The 14,002-nt window shown below is 44.9% G+C and overlaps 2 protein-coding genes across 6 annotated transcripts in view; both read left to right on the top strand.

Annotated features, from left to right (window-relative positions):
• The window catches only part of RASGRF2 (Ras protein specific guanine nucleotide releasing factor 2), a 269,681-nt gene extending 264,503 nt beyond the window's left edge, over positions 1-5,178 (top strand). For all 4 annotated transcript variants that reach the window (XM_055386143.2, XM_055386145.2, XM_004058629.5 and 1 more), the window contains one exon: positions 687-5,178. In XM_055386143.2, coding sequence (XP_055242118.1) covers positions 687-779 — 93 coding nt within the window. In that variant the 3' untranslated portion in view covers positions 780-5,178. The remainder of the gene's footprint in view (positions 1-686) is intronic.
• Positions 5,179-7,745: 2,567 nt separating this feature from the next.
• Positions 7,746-14,002, top strand: part of CKMT2 (creatine kinase, mitochondrial 2) — a 33,758-nt gene continuing 27,501 nt past the window's right edge. The window contains exon 1 of one of the 2 annotated variants that reach the window (XM_019027879.3): positions 7,746-8,392. In XM_019027879.3, coding sequence (XP_018883424.2) covers positions 8,062-8,392 — 331 coding nt within the window. In that variant the 5' untranslated portion in view covers positions 7,746-8,061. The remainder of the gene's footprint in view (positions 8,393-14,002) is intronic. The other variant, XM_004058630.4, reaches the window with a different exon arrangement.

Below are 14,002 nucleotides of genomic sequence, written 5' to 3' on the forward strand. Positions count from 1 at the left end.
TATCCATTTCACTTTTGTGTGTTATATTTCAATAAAACTAAAGAAATATTTTCATGGAAATCCCCCGTGCCCCAACATATTCATTTCTAGTGTCAATTCCTTTCCTTTCACTTCCGATATCTACCCTAGCCTAGCAGAGTATTCACGCATGCACTCCAGGAAGCATGCTAACAAGGAATTCACTGAAACTTTGTGTAACAGTGAAGTATTGACAGCAACTCAACATCTATCAATATGAGATTATTAAATAAGCTCCAATATATTGCACTATTAATACTGTATAGCAGTTAGAGCTCTATCTACTGTCACAGGGAGCTCTCTCCAACCTATCATTAAGAGATGAAAGCAGAATAAAATGTGCACCATGGTGCCAATTTTAGGGGGAAAAATGATTTCTGTAAGTACATGTAATCTCTATAAAGACATAGAAAAACAACTGGGAGAATACAAACCAATTAGTAACAGTAGTTCCTCTTGAGGAGGTACCTGGGATTGGGGGTTGAGAGAGGACTAGAGATGTTCACCTTTTTTTTTTTTTTAACAAGGGAAACATATTTATGATTTTTTGGTCAAATAAGATTTTTAGTTGTTTAAGAGAAAATGTTGAATTGTGTTAGATTCCCTCAGAAAATGTACGCACTGGTGTCTGAAAGAGGTAAAAGCTGGGACTTCCCCTTTTTTTTCAGGTCACACAGTACTTGCTTGACAAAGACCTTATCATAGATGAAGATACGCTATATGAGCTGTCACTAAAAATTGAACCTCGACTCCCTGCTTGAAGATCTGGCCTTGCCCCTGAGTCCACGGGATGTTCATGGAAAGCAGGACAGACAGAATTGTGTATGCCTTGCCTATCACGGTACAGCACGAAGCCAGTCTCCTTTCTCCACCAAAGAAGATGGAACCAGACTGGAATTCTGTCTCCAGAGAGAAACCCAGCTGTTTGGGTCAAAGACAGATGCTTCAGACTTGGGTGGGAAGGTGAAAGATGGCTATTTAGAAAGCTGGTGGCACGTTTTACATAAGGGAATGTCAGATGGGAGATGCTAGTTGCCATTTTAACAAAGCAGGTAAATCGGTAAATTTTAAACTCTGTCCGTGTTCTGTTAGAACTCAGGGACAAGGATCCATGAAAAAGACCTGTGATGTTTCTCTGGCGCTTTACTGGCCTGGGCACACCTACCAATCTTCTAGGATTTGACTGGTTCCATTACATTTCCTTTTGGTATAAGCTTCACAGAAAAGCTGACACTTCCTCTACAGAGATGGACCAAAACATAAGCAATTTCAGTCTACAGCATGTGCATGGTTTTCAGTGCATTCTAAATATTTCTATGTGAGGAATGGTACCTTCTGAAACTGCCTTTCCAGTCTTTAGGCAACGGGATAGGAAAGAAAGAATGAAACACAAATGGATTTCTATGTAACATTTCCTGAATTAAATGCAGTAGGCTGTGCCCCAGAGGATTCCAGACAGTGGCTGGCTGAGGTGGGTGGGGAGCTTTTCCTTGAGACTGTTGGTCCTAAGAAGCCAGCCCTTTTGGAGAGGCAGCTGCAAAAAGGTGCACGCCCATCTCACCGACAAAACTGTGGAACAGACAGAAGACCACCAAGTGCTGTGGGGAATCATGGGTTTCAGTGCTGAGTGAAAATCTATACCTAAAAATCATCTCTGCACCTTGCTTTGCTTGTTTTCTTTCCCCACTCATAGTACTGCAGGAATCTATTCTCATTTACACAGACCTTTTTTTAGGCTTACTATGAACATTGGCTGTATTTTTTTTTAAACAGTTTAGTGAAATTTTCTTTTCAAAACCCACACTTCCATATGCTGTTCGTAGATCTCTTTCTTTAAAAACTGATGTTGAGAGATCTCTGAGAATATTATAAGTGCATGGGAAATGGGCCCAACCACCGAACAGCTCTTACATTACAAAACCAAATGCAAGGGTTAGTCCTGCTACCTGAGGCTGGGGAAGTGACCTTCCTTTTCCCAAGATTGTCAGTTGTTGAAGAAATAGGGCTATCTCATTGTTTACCTCCCTCTTCTCTTCTCAGGGAGACTGCTGCTTTAAAAGAAGGAAGAGAAAAAATATAGTTCTATTTCCCTGAACCTGTTGCACCTGACATTTTCTCTTAGCAGCATGAAACTTATTGATGCTGACAATGAAAAATTGATCTGTCTGGCTGCTTTCCCTCTTTCCTTGCACTTTAATTATGTTGCTAGAGCTAACAGACTAATAAATTCCACCTGCTGGCTCTTAAGACTCAGTGAAAGAGCTAGCATTGGTAATGCACCATAGAGGTAGAGAATGTACACTTTCTGCACGGTAAGTGCCATCTCTGTATGTAACTATATAGTGAAATATCAACTAAGTAAAAGAAAATATTTATAATATTTGAAGACCATTCCCAAAATATTTTCAATAGTTCATATTAGCCAACAGTGTAGCACTCAACCCAAGGAGGGTTCCTTATGGATGCTTTCTTTTTCTTTTTTAAAGTTGCTTGTTTGTTCTCTTTAGTTTCAAATAAGAGGTTGACGCATCTTGATGCATGATGAGAAGCATGGGCTGTTTGGATCCTAACAACGCATAACTTGTGATTTATTTCTCAGTGCTCCAGAAACTGAGGGTTTGAAATAATATGTATCAGTTGCACCAAACACCTCAAGGTCTTGCAGAAGAAAAGTAAAGGTTAGCTTTCATGGCTCAAAAGCATAGTCCTGAAGGGTGAACTAAAACCGGGACAAATCTGTGAGAGGACCACACACATACTAGTTTCGGGCCAAACAACACGTGGAAAGGTGGATGCATTCTACTCTGCCTTGGAGTTGCCAGAGTCCTTCAGAGGGAAAGGGACGGTTCTGTGTGCGCTTTTTCTGGAAGTTCGGACTCATTTCTTTGACCCAAATGTTCCAGAGACACTGCAGCCATTCTTATTAACAAAAAATAAGACAGGAGTTTCCAAATGCTCCTTCCCTTTTGGATCACAGCTTTTCTTCAACTAGTGACAAAGCTTTTGCGCCTATCTCCTGCAGGATGTTGGAACTGCCCCGCAGTGGTCATATTAGGCACTGTCAATTGCTATGCTGACTTTTAGGGGGTTTTTGTTTGTTTGAAAAACAGGGTCTCACCATGTTGCCCAGGCTGGTCTCGAACTCCTGGACTCAAGCAATCTTCCTGCCTCAGCCTCTCAAGCAGCTGGGACTGCAGGGGTGTGCCACTCACTAGCCTTTCGCATTTTTGTTTGAGAATTACACCACTTTCTGGAGTCGCAGCCTTCCTGGAGCTGCAAGAGGGCAAGAGAGAGAGCTCCACCTCTGAGGGAGTGTCTGTTGATGACCTGCACTATTCGTGTGCCAGCTGGGAGAGGAATGCACATTTTAAAATACCTTCAATTTGGTCAAATTAAAAATCTCCAAGAGCAATTTGCAGTGTTTTTTCTGGTCGTTAAAGTACCCATCCTCTTCTGCCTACACACAAAGCATGCATTCCCAGCTGCATCTGCCTCTAGTCCATTATGGAGACCCATTTCTAAGAGGAGATGGGAGGTCAACCTCTAACAGCCAAGTAGCGAACATGTATACTGTAAAATTAACCTAGAAAATCAGAAGAAAAATCCAATTTCATGCTTTCGAATGAATGCCCACATTTTGTACTGTCAACGGAATTATCTTGGAGCTTTTAGGGGATGCCTTTCGTTATTAACTGAGACATCTAGTTTTGCTACAGGGACAAATCTCTTACCTAATCCAATATATTATTTGACAGATTCAGGCATGAAGTAAAACGTCGTCACTTTTCCTTAGTGCTTTTCTGAAGGAATTTAAAGACGGAATTTTAAACGGCCATTGCAATATTTTCAAGTGGCTCTCATACCAAGTCCCATTACTGTTTGTTAAATTTCAGTATGTCTTAAAGTACTACTTATAAACAAATGAAACTCAGAGAAACTGAATCACTTGGAAAAGAAAAATCCATTATGGTCCCATGTGGAGTGAATAATGATGGATCAGCACCCTTTCTCTCATGTTATTGTATAAGATGAGACTTTTGGGCCAGCAGCGATTGGGCAGCTTTTAAATTCTTAACTGAAAAGAGTAATGCAGCACAGGGATTATTCCCAATAAAATTAACTTTTATTTAAAAGCAAGAGATTTTACTTAGCTTTTTTTTCAAAGTTTGATTTTATCCCCTTGAAAAAAATCTCTTCACTTTAAAGTATAAAGGTTTTTAAAAATCCAATTGCAAAATGTATTATTTTTACAACTATCAAAAAGGCATAAAAGAGAACATACTATTTATGGCTGAAGGGTATAGCCAAGCTAATGTCCACAGCCAGAGGGAATCAATAAATAAAACTCTTTTTCATTTCAGTAAGAAATCAGATTGTAAGTTTAATGGCTCGATTATAGATACCACCATGTAATAGAAGACTTAAGTCAATGAAATCTAATCAGTGTGTCATTTCTCAGCGGCCACTGGTGACTTAAAATTAAGATGAGGCAGAGCCAAAATGGAAAACAGTCATTTTTGTGGTAGGTATAAACACATGAACAATTCAGAAAATTATTCATCTCAGCTGCCATGCAGCATGACATTAACATTAGGATTGATAGCACTAGTCTGATCTGCTCAAGGAAAATAATAGTTCTATTATACTTAATGGTGTTGGTTTTTACACAGCTCATCTCATTTTTCACTAGAAAGCCAGTTATAAAAGAGAGCTGGCCTAGGCATCCCAGCCCTGAGTCCTAGGCCCAGTCTCCAACTGGAAAACCTTAGGCTGGTGTTTACACATCCCTGAGCCTCAGTTTCCTCATCTGCAAAACGGTGTGAATAGTAATCCCTGTGCTGCTTATCTCACAGGGCTATTGTGAGGACCAAATGGATTAGACTGTAAACTGCATAGTGCTGTCCGCACGTGAGGTCATCTGATTACTGTCCTCAGATCTCTTTTGTAGAGGATTTCAATGTATTTCTTTATCATTTGAGTGTGTGTATGATGGACGAATATGTGTGTGAGTTTGAGAAGCATATCGTTCGTGTCCAGTTACTTTGCAAATTTGTGGACATTTGTGATTGGACAGAGGGGTTTGTGCTGTGGCCTAACACTTGCCAAGTGAGGTGTAGGTTATGCCTATATGCAAATTAAACTTCACCTTTCTTGAATATTCAGAAATCTCACTGGTTTCTTCATTTAACTCTTTTCCCCCCCATTTTTCTACATTGTCAACTTAAAACCATGAAATGTATACATTTAGAAAAAATAGAACTTAATTTCTTATAAAGGGTTACAATCTGCAGGCTGGAGCCTCTGGCCAAAGCCAAAAGCAAGCACTTCAGATAAAAAAGGGAGAGGCTGAGATTTATGCCCAACAAGATGAGCCTTACATATACATTTAGTAGGTTATAGGATAATCTTATGAATATTTATGAGAGGCCCTAATGCATGCATAGTCAGTAATCATATATGTTACATGTTACATACAACCCATGTTCACTTTGGGATGGAGACTTAAAATGTAGTAAAATTAGGCTCTATATGTCAAAAGATGAAACACAGGGCACAAAGACGCTTAGTGTGCAATCTCTGTAAACCGGCCAGAACCGGCTGTGGTCTGTGGTCAGTTATGAGGATGGAGTGCTTTGTAAGGCTGAACACTTGTCAGGGGGAAACTGCGTTGAGGGAAGGGGGGTTCGCCACGTCAGGTTGTCTGTTGAAGTTGAGGAAGAAATCTTCCAGACATAGTTTTTCAGGAACTGGTTTTAGTTTAATTTTAGGAAAGAAAGTCTTGAGGCAGTTATCGAGGTGGGGGAGCGTTGGGTGTGACTGACCTCTTGCCTTGCCAAAGCTGTAGAATCTGGTTTTTAATGTTTTCTGGGGTCTCTTTTTACCACAATGAGTCTGTTTTGTTTTGTTTGGGGGCCTAGGGGCTTTATTTTTATTTTACATCTTCTTCATAGCAGTGAACTCCTTCAGATATATTATTTACTTTTAAATATTACTTCTAAAGTTCAGAGAGAAAAACAGTTTAGAAGAGGCCCTAAAATTCAAAGAATTTGGGGAAAGCTTTGAAATGATACGAAGGATCAACTAATCACACTTTCTTTCCAGTGCTTAGATTCTTCCTGTGACATCCCCAGCCTATATTTGATACCTCCAGGCACAGAGAACTCACTACTACCTGGAACAGCTCAGTCCATTGCACAGCAGCTCAACGCTCCTGAATGGGTGGTGGAGAGAGGAGAAGCCGCTGGGGTAGAGTCCTGGCCTAATAGTCACTAGGCTCCACCTAGGAGGGGCTTCTGAACTAAGACTCCTGTCTACCCCTAAAATAACTGCAGTGGTTATATGGATTACTATATATGAAAATACTTTAAGTTCTATGAAGTTGTGGCAACATTTAGAGCTGATGGGATTAAGTTACAGTTGCTGGACACAAGAATAGACTAAGGAAAGGGGTCCCTCCTGCCCAATTCTGAAATGAGCAATCCAGGCTGGTGCAACAGAGGAACCCAGGTTCCTTTCATCCTATTACTTGCTAATCCCACAAGGCGTCATCCTTGCCTTCGAGGTCAAATCTGGGGCCTGCTCTAGCCACACTCCTGCTGGACTCAGGAACAGAAAAGAGAATAAGTCCAGGACATTTTCCTTTAAAGCAAATGATATGGCAGTCGCACACTTCAATTCTGTTCCTGCCCTTATGGCAGAAGCCAGCCACAGGGCAGCCTGGTGTGGCTAGAGCCCCAGAGCTTCAAAGGGAGTTGGTAACGATGAGAAGGGAATGGATGCCATGTGACAGGGATGGCATTTGAAAGATTTCCAGAAAGCCAGAATTTCTACTGAGTCCCTTGTAGAGATTTCATCCCCATCACACCACCTTTATAATAAGCTTGAAGAGGACTAGTCCCCCAAAAGAAGGGTGGTACCCTCTTTTCTCAACAATGACCCAATTTTTCTTCTGACCTTACTAACATAAACATTTACTCTATAAAATATAAGGTGTTGAGGTAGGGTGAGTGGAGGGGGCCCTAAATGTTGATTAGGCAATTGGGGAGGAAAAGGAGGTTTTTGCTATAACTGCCATTCTTTAAATCTACAATTCCATGCTCTTTAAAAGCCTTATAATTTTCTGGATCTGGGAGCTGGGCTATTTCAGGGTCACTGGATTTATTTCAGTTGGTGCCTGAACTGACTTGAAACAAGTGTGTGTGGAAAAGAGCTATTTTGAGTAGGAATAAACCGAGACTGCCCTGATGACAGAATATGCAAGCTGGTGGGTCTTGACTCCTTAAAGGATTATGAAATTAATTTGATTGGTCCCAATCTTTATATAACCACCCCAATCAGGAACCTTCCCATCCCGCCAAAGGGCCCCCTCACGTGCTCTCCCAGTCAGTACCCCATGCAAAGGTAAAATAGATGATATTTTTAAACATGGGTCGTGTTTAAAAGAAATGGAAACTCCTTCAGAGAATGAAGGAGAACCACACTGGGTAGAAGGTTATCCCTGGGGCTCCACCCCCTGCTCCATCAAGTCCTCTGAGCATGAGCTGGGCTCTGAGAAGGAAGAGACAGGAACCAATTAGTCATGTCCACATGGCCTCAGAAGCTGAGTACGTGACGGTCACCAGATGCCTAGGCAGGCTCCCTTGAAATGGCAGGGCTGCTGTCCAAAATCCTGCTGGGTCATTGCTATTTACAGGCAGCCTTCCTGGCGTGCAGTGGATATCCCAAGCGGGGCTATTTTTAAGCAGGGCTATGGCCTGCCGTGGGTTAAGCTGGTGTGGACAGAAAGCGAGATGATCTAGCCATCTACTGCAGATGGCCTGATCTTGAACAGAAACCTGACTGTAATTGTCCCTGGATCCAGGCCCCAAAGACGCTGGAAGGAGGTCCCTCCAGCCCCTGGCTCAGGGCCCGGTCAGCTGCTGGAGCCAGGCAGCTTGAGACATCCTCCTCTCCGACCTTGGCTTGGGGGGTTCATCCTTCAGAGCTCACCAGGGCCCCAAGGCTGGTACACCTGAGAGAAGAGAGAAACAAATCCCCCAACAGATGTGCAATTTCACCTGCTGGCCCTTCCATTCTGAGATCCAGAGCCCTGGCAGAGGAGCCTCCAGGACCAGGCCTGGGAAGCAAGACTGGCTCCGCCTTTTACGTTTCAGAGAAAGGGCAGGTGCTATAAAGTGCCCAGCGCCCACGGGCCTGCCTTCAAGGGTACAGCTGTGGGGGCCGGTGCGCCCGGAGGTCTACGCTGGGATTGGTGAGGTCCTCTGGCCCCGCCCCGCCAGGGAGGATTTCCAGGCCGGCCCGACCAGCTCGCCCTGCATACACTTCTTGGCTGTGTGCGCTCAGCAGGACGTGGGAGGCTCCGGCTTCAAGGTCGGTGAGTCAGTGAAACTCTGCTTTATTCCTCCAAAGAGGGGTCATGGCTAGAGCCAGTGTGAAGGGCCTTGGAGAAGTGGATGCAGGGCTGTAGACGGGGACCCCGTTAGGACGCTGACTGCGAGGAGGCAATGGTGACTCGCTAAAGCCAGCAGAGCTCCCGCCCTTGGCCGAAGCGACCCCTCCTCCCTGCACACAGGTGGGGGCAACTCAGCACCAGGAGCAGAACAAATCAGCACGCTGCCTGCAGGACCTCTTTTTGGTAGTGAATCAAGGATTTTTCTCGATGGAAAAAAAAATCTAAAGGCTGTATTTTGACACTAAGTTTGGGACAAATTTAAACTTAAAGTGTCTTTCCCTTGTAATTCACAGAGTCTAATCCACTCATTTATGGGAATGTTTTTCCCCAGCAGTCTCAGTCTCAAAAGACGTGTAAAATCAGTGACTTGGGATGAACTAACTAGAAAATTAAAATTTTGAGAAGCTATTTACTAATAAGCCCAATAGCCAGGCCCAGTTTAAACAGGCAAATAGTATTGCTAGAGATTCAGTTTTGCCATCACTAATACTAACACATTGATAATGAGACAAGTAACCGTCTCCCCTCCCCACCATCCTTACCTTTCCCACCGGAGGTTAATTAAAAAACAAAACAAAACAAAACAAAAAACCTATGGAATTGGCCCCACGTGTTTCACCTGGGCAGAGGCCTGTTCTTCACTAGCTTGCTTGCTTGGTTGTCCCGGGGTTAAAATCAGTCCTGTTCTTGCCCCTAGAGTGGTCTGCCTTCAAATGCTCTCCTCCGAATGTGAGGAAGAGTGACATTTGACAAACAGACCAAAACCTTTAGGTCTCCTCAGTGCTGCCCTTTAGACCTTCCAGAAAGTGTTGCCAGGCTCGTGACCCCTCACAGTGTCAGCTGAGTCAAGTGAGGGGCAGTTAGTGGCCCTCAGGACAAGGTTACGCTAGGTACACCAGTGTGCTGTTTCCAGAAGGGCTGCTTTTCCTGTCTACGGCTCTCACATTTTCTCTGTTCTGAACTCGTGTCCTTGGTCTGTTCTCTCTGTCCTCTCATGGAGGCCAGCATGGCCACAGCATGTGGCCAGAGACTTCCTGACAGGCAGGCTCTTCCGGGAGGCTCTTGGCCTTGTTTGGCAGTGTGAGCACTTCACTTCCTCTGCATTGATAGGCACCTTTTCCAAAGACCCCAGACTTTGGAGTTAATCACGCCTGTGGGTTAAGGCACTGTCACAGCAAAGCACAGGAGTGCCACATGCACCCCATGGACTCTGCCAGCCTCATGACCAAATCATATCATTAGGAAATGGGCCATAGGCAGGTCAGTTTTCCTAAGGAAACTGTGGGTTGGGTCGGGGGGAGTACCATACAGAATGGGGAGTCCTGGGGTTTCGGACACAGGAGGGAGACTGACTCTGCCCCTAGCTCAGAGGCCCTGGGCCTCCATCTCTGCCATAGCCTACAGCAGGCTCCATTTGTCTTCCCAAAGGAAGCCACGTAGAGTCTGTGTCAAGCATTCTGGGAGCTCCTGCCCACAGAGCCAGGAATCCAGCAGCATGCTGAAGGTGACTGCTGGAGGTCACACTAACCCTTCCCAGGAAGCCTCAGAGACTCCCTCCCTTGGGCGGGGAAGAAGGCAGCCCACTTCTTCACAGCACTTCAAAGGACTAGATGGCTCCTAGCTTCCTGTTTTCTTGAAAACAATTTACCCTTGAGGGACAAAGTCTGGTAACGGTCCCATGCCTTCATCACAGGAGGCCTAGGAAAGGCCTCTGTTTGTTTACAGAGTAGGATTCTAAATATCTCCTGCCTAGGACTGTCTATTTGCTGAGTAGAACAGTAATGCCAAGAGTGCCCATTAAGGTTGGCTGCGTACCAAGTGGCTGTGAGGTAACGCACACCCTTTGCTGTCTTAGAACTGGGAGGAGACAGGCATTTTCTGCTGGCCTAGGAGCCTGGCATCATGAGAATTTGTTCAGAGTGTTCTGTGGAGCTGGTCCAAGCCCAAGGACATCCTCTGTTTTGGGGTGGCTCTCTGGATGGAAAGCTGACACGTGGTCCTCCTCCTGCCCTTCCACCTGCCCTCTGGCTGAGGAGTTCAAACACATGGACGCTGTGAATGGCTGGACCAGAAATAAATCTGAGTCAGCAGAAAGGCAGACATGGTCCATCCGGGATGCCCAGGAAGAGCAGGGGGCTCGGGCTGGAGGCAGTGACAGAACCCAAGGCCTCCTCTTCACATTCTAGGATGTCACAGAACCAGAGAAGACCATTAAGACCAGGATCTGAACTCCCAGTATACCTGCCTGGGACCAAGAAATGTACAGCTTGTGGCCACTTAACAAAAGGGCTTGATGTAGCTGTCCTTGTTTTTTTTAATGCGGAGGAAAGTGTAGGAACAAACAGGATATTATTGCTTTTGGCTCTGTCTGGCTGTGCTCTTGCACCTCCCCATCGCCCCAAATCTCCCTGGCTTGGAGCCCAGGTATTCTGCCAATTTTAGCCTAGATGCTGTAAGCAGTGTTTTTCAATTTGGGAGTCATTGTGGTGTTCCAGGTTAGGGAAACTAAGGCAGAAAGCTTCTATGGGGTGAGAGCTGGAGACCACCTTCCTCCTCACACTGGCACAGCATCCCTAGCAAGGCCTGGCAGGCACATTGAGCACTAGGGTCAGAGTGGAGCGGGCAGAGAGATATCCCTGGCATCTGGGTTACTTCAGCGGGAGCCTGAGGACAGGGAAAGAGAACAAGTTTATAATCTGCAACTCTAGGAGAAGTCATATGCCCTGAGGTGACAATCCTGTGCCTAGGAGCTGCTGTGTTAAATGCACTTCTACGGTCTTGGGGGTTTGACCGAGTGGAATGATCTGTGGCACCACAGGTTTTAAGCCACAAGAGTGGTTTCCCTCCAATTGCTGGTCAGTGAAGGGCTGTATGTGAGGTGCTGCGGTCTGCAAGGAAGCTGAATCCAGTGCAAAAGACAAACCTGGGTTCAAATCCCAGCTCTACTAGTGTGCTGGCACTGAAACCTGGGGCAGGTCACTTCTCTTGAGCCTCAGTTTCCCCATGCCCAAAATAAAGCATACTTGGCAGGATTGTTACATAGACTGATTGTGTTTGTAAGGTCCCTTGCATAATGCATGGCTCATGTTAGGAGCTCATAAATGCTCAAAAAGAAGACAGAAGGTTTGACTCAGTCAGTGTATAGGGTTGGAAAGGATATTCCAGGTGAAAGAAAACACTCAAGCAAAGGCTCAGAGGTGGCAAAGTGAAGGACCTGTTCAGTGATGCCAGGAAGCCATTGGAGACACTGTTGGAGGGGTGGAGTCTGGAAGAAGAACTGGGGAGCCCAATTGGTTAAATCCATTTTGTGAACCCCGATGTTGGTTTTCAGAGGATGATCAGTAGATCTGAAAGTATGTGATAGACACCTTTGAAGTCTTGTCCACAGAGATAGAAAATACAAATTAAAAGAAGGCAGCTGTGGTGGTTCACATCTCTAATCCCAGCACTTTGGGAGGCTGAGGCAGGTGGATCACTTGAGGTCAGGAGTTCGAGACCAGCCCGGCCAACATGGCAAAATCCCATCTCTACTAAAAGTACAAAATTAGCCACATGTGGTGGTGGGCGCCTGTAATCCCAGCTACTTGGGAGGCTGAGGCAGGAGAATTGCTTGAACCCGGGAGGTGGAGACTGCAGTGAGCTGAGATCGCACCACTGCACTCCAGCCTGGGTGACAGAGCGAGACTCTTTCTCAAATTAAATGAAACATTTAAATGCGAAAAATGTAAGCTAAAATCAAAAAGCATTCAGAAAAGGGGCAGGCCGAGTGCTGGCTGGAATAATCAGGTGTGGCTTTGGGGAGGGAGTGATGATGATCCCATAGCCTTAGGGTCATCAGGGGAAGGGACTCATTTATTCAGTGCCTACTGCAGCCTGTCCCGTCGTCTTCACAACACCTCACAGGGAGACCTCGTCATGCCCATGATGGGGAGGAGCTGCTGAGGCTCAGGTGGGTACCAAGCAGGGTTCCTACACCTAGGGGGGCTTGGTAACATCCTGTAATCGGGGAGCTTTTTCTCATTATACATGTGAGGGCCCCACTCTTGGAGAGACTCATTCAAAAAGGTGGAGCCTAGAAATCCAAAATTTTAACACACATCAAAATTTTCTTTTTTAGGTTTTTACTTTTTTATCATAAAGATAACACATGCTTATTTTTACAAGTGATACAATACAGAGTTCCATTAAGAGAAAATTAATCTGCCTTCTCCAAGTCCGTTACTCTGAAGCAACCCTTTTAGCAGTTTGATGAATATCCTTCAATACTTTTATGTTCATACAAATATATAAAAATGTATATGTATATATACATCATTGTTACAAATTGCAACCACTCATATTCAGTCCTAAGCAAGTTTTTCTTTTCCTTTTAACCTAAAAAGGTGTCACAGATGGGCCTCCAGGTAAGTGGAGGCAGTTTTAACTCCTTTAATAGCTGCAGAATATTTCACCATCTGAATGCACCAGCATTTGTTGAGTGGCAGTGCTGGGCTTCTCAAACTATCTGTGGCAAAATCTCTTATTAATTTCTAATCCATAGCAGATTCACACATTTGTAAAATATGATAAAGTGCAACTATTAGAAAAATAGAATAAGGCTGGGCGTGGTGGCTCACACCTGTAATCCCAGCATTTTGGGAGGCCGAGGCGGGCAGATCACGAGGTCAGGAGATTGAGACCATCCTGGCTAACATGGTGAAACCCCGTCTCTATTAAAAATACAAAAAATTAGCTGGGCGAGGTGGCAGGCGCCTGCAGTCCCAGCTACTTGGGAGGATGAGGCAGGAGAATGGCGTGAACCCGGGAGGCGGAGCTTGCAGTGAGCAGAGATCGCGCCACTGCACTCCAGCCTGGGCGACAGAGCGAGACTGTCTCAAAAAAAATAAAAAATAAAAAAAAAACAGGCATACAAAATGCCAGCTCAAAATTTAAAAAGTAAAATGACTATCAAAGTGCTGTAGGTGTTCTAAATGCTTACTCTCAATTCCTGTACTTACATCGTCATGAATTGCTAACAGCCCACAGACCACATTTTGGCAGCATTGGTCTGGGGTCAGCCTTCCCTAAGTTGAAAAAAATCACTCTTCTGTGAAGACCTTGTCACTTTTCACCGCCTCCAAATTCAAGTCCCAGGTCTCACAGTTTGTTCCTTTGGCTATGGCTCCAATGCCATCGTGCTTTGGCTCCAACATGTCTCTGCAGTCCCTCCCCTGCCTCTGCCACTCATGGCTCCTGCCTCTGCACATTCTGTCCACTGTATCTGGAAAGTCCTCTCTTTATCCACCGGGCAAGGTGAAGTGATAGCCCTGAAGATTTTTTACCTCTTCTAGAAAGCCCTCTCTGACCCACCAGGCAAATTTGGGTCTTCTCTCCTCTTTACTATTTTTGCTCTTGTCCTTTGGATTATAGTGGTAGGTTTTTATAGTGATCTGTCTCCCCCACCTGGCTGTACCCTGAACTCTATAAAAGCTCCTTGAGGGCAGCCCCGGTATCTGACACAAGGATTGATTCTCTAACATTTGTTGAGCAGAT

This window comes from Gorilla gorilla, chromosome 4, assembly GCF_029281585.2.
Source record: "Gorilla gorilla gorilla isolate KB3781 chromosome 4, NHGRI_mGorGor1-v2.1_pri, whole genome shotgun sequence".
Taxonomy (NCBI): domain Eukaryota; kingdom Metazoa; phylum Chordata; class Mammalia; order Primates; family Hominidae; genus Gorilla; species Gorilla gorilla.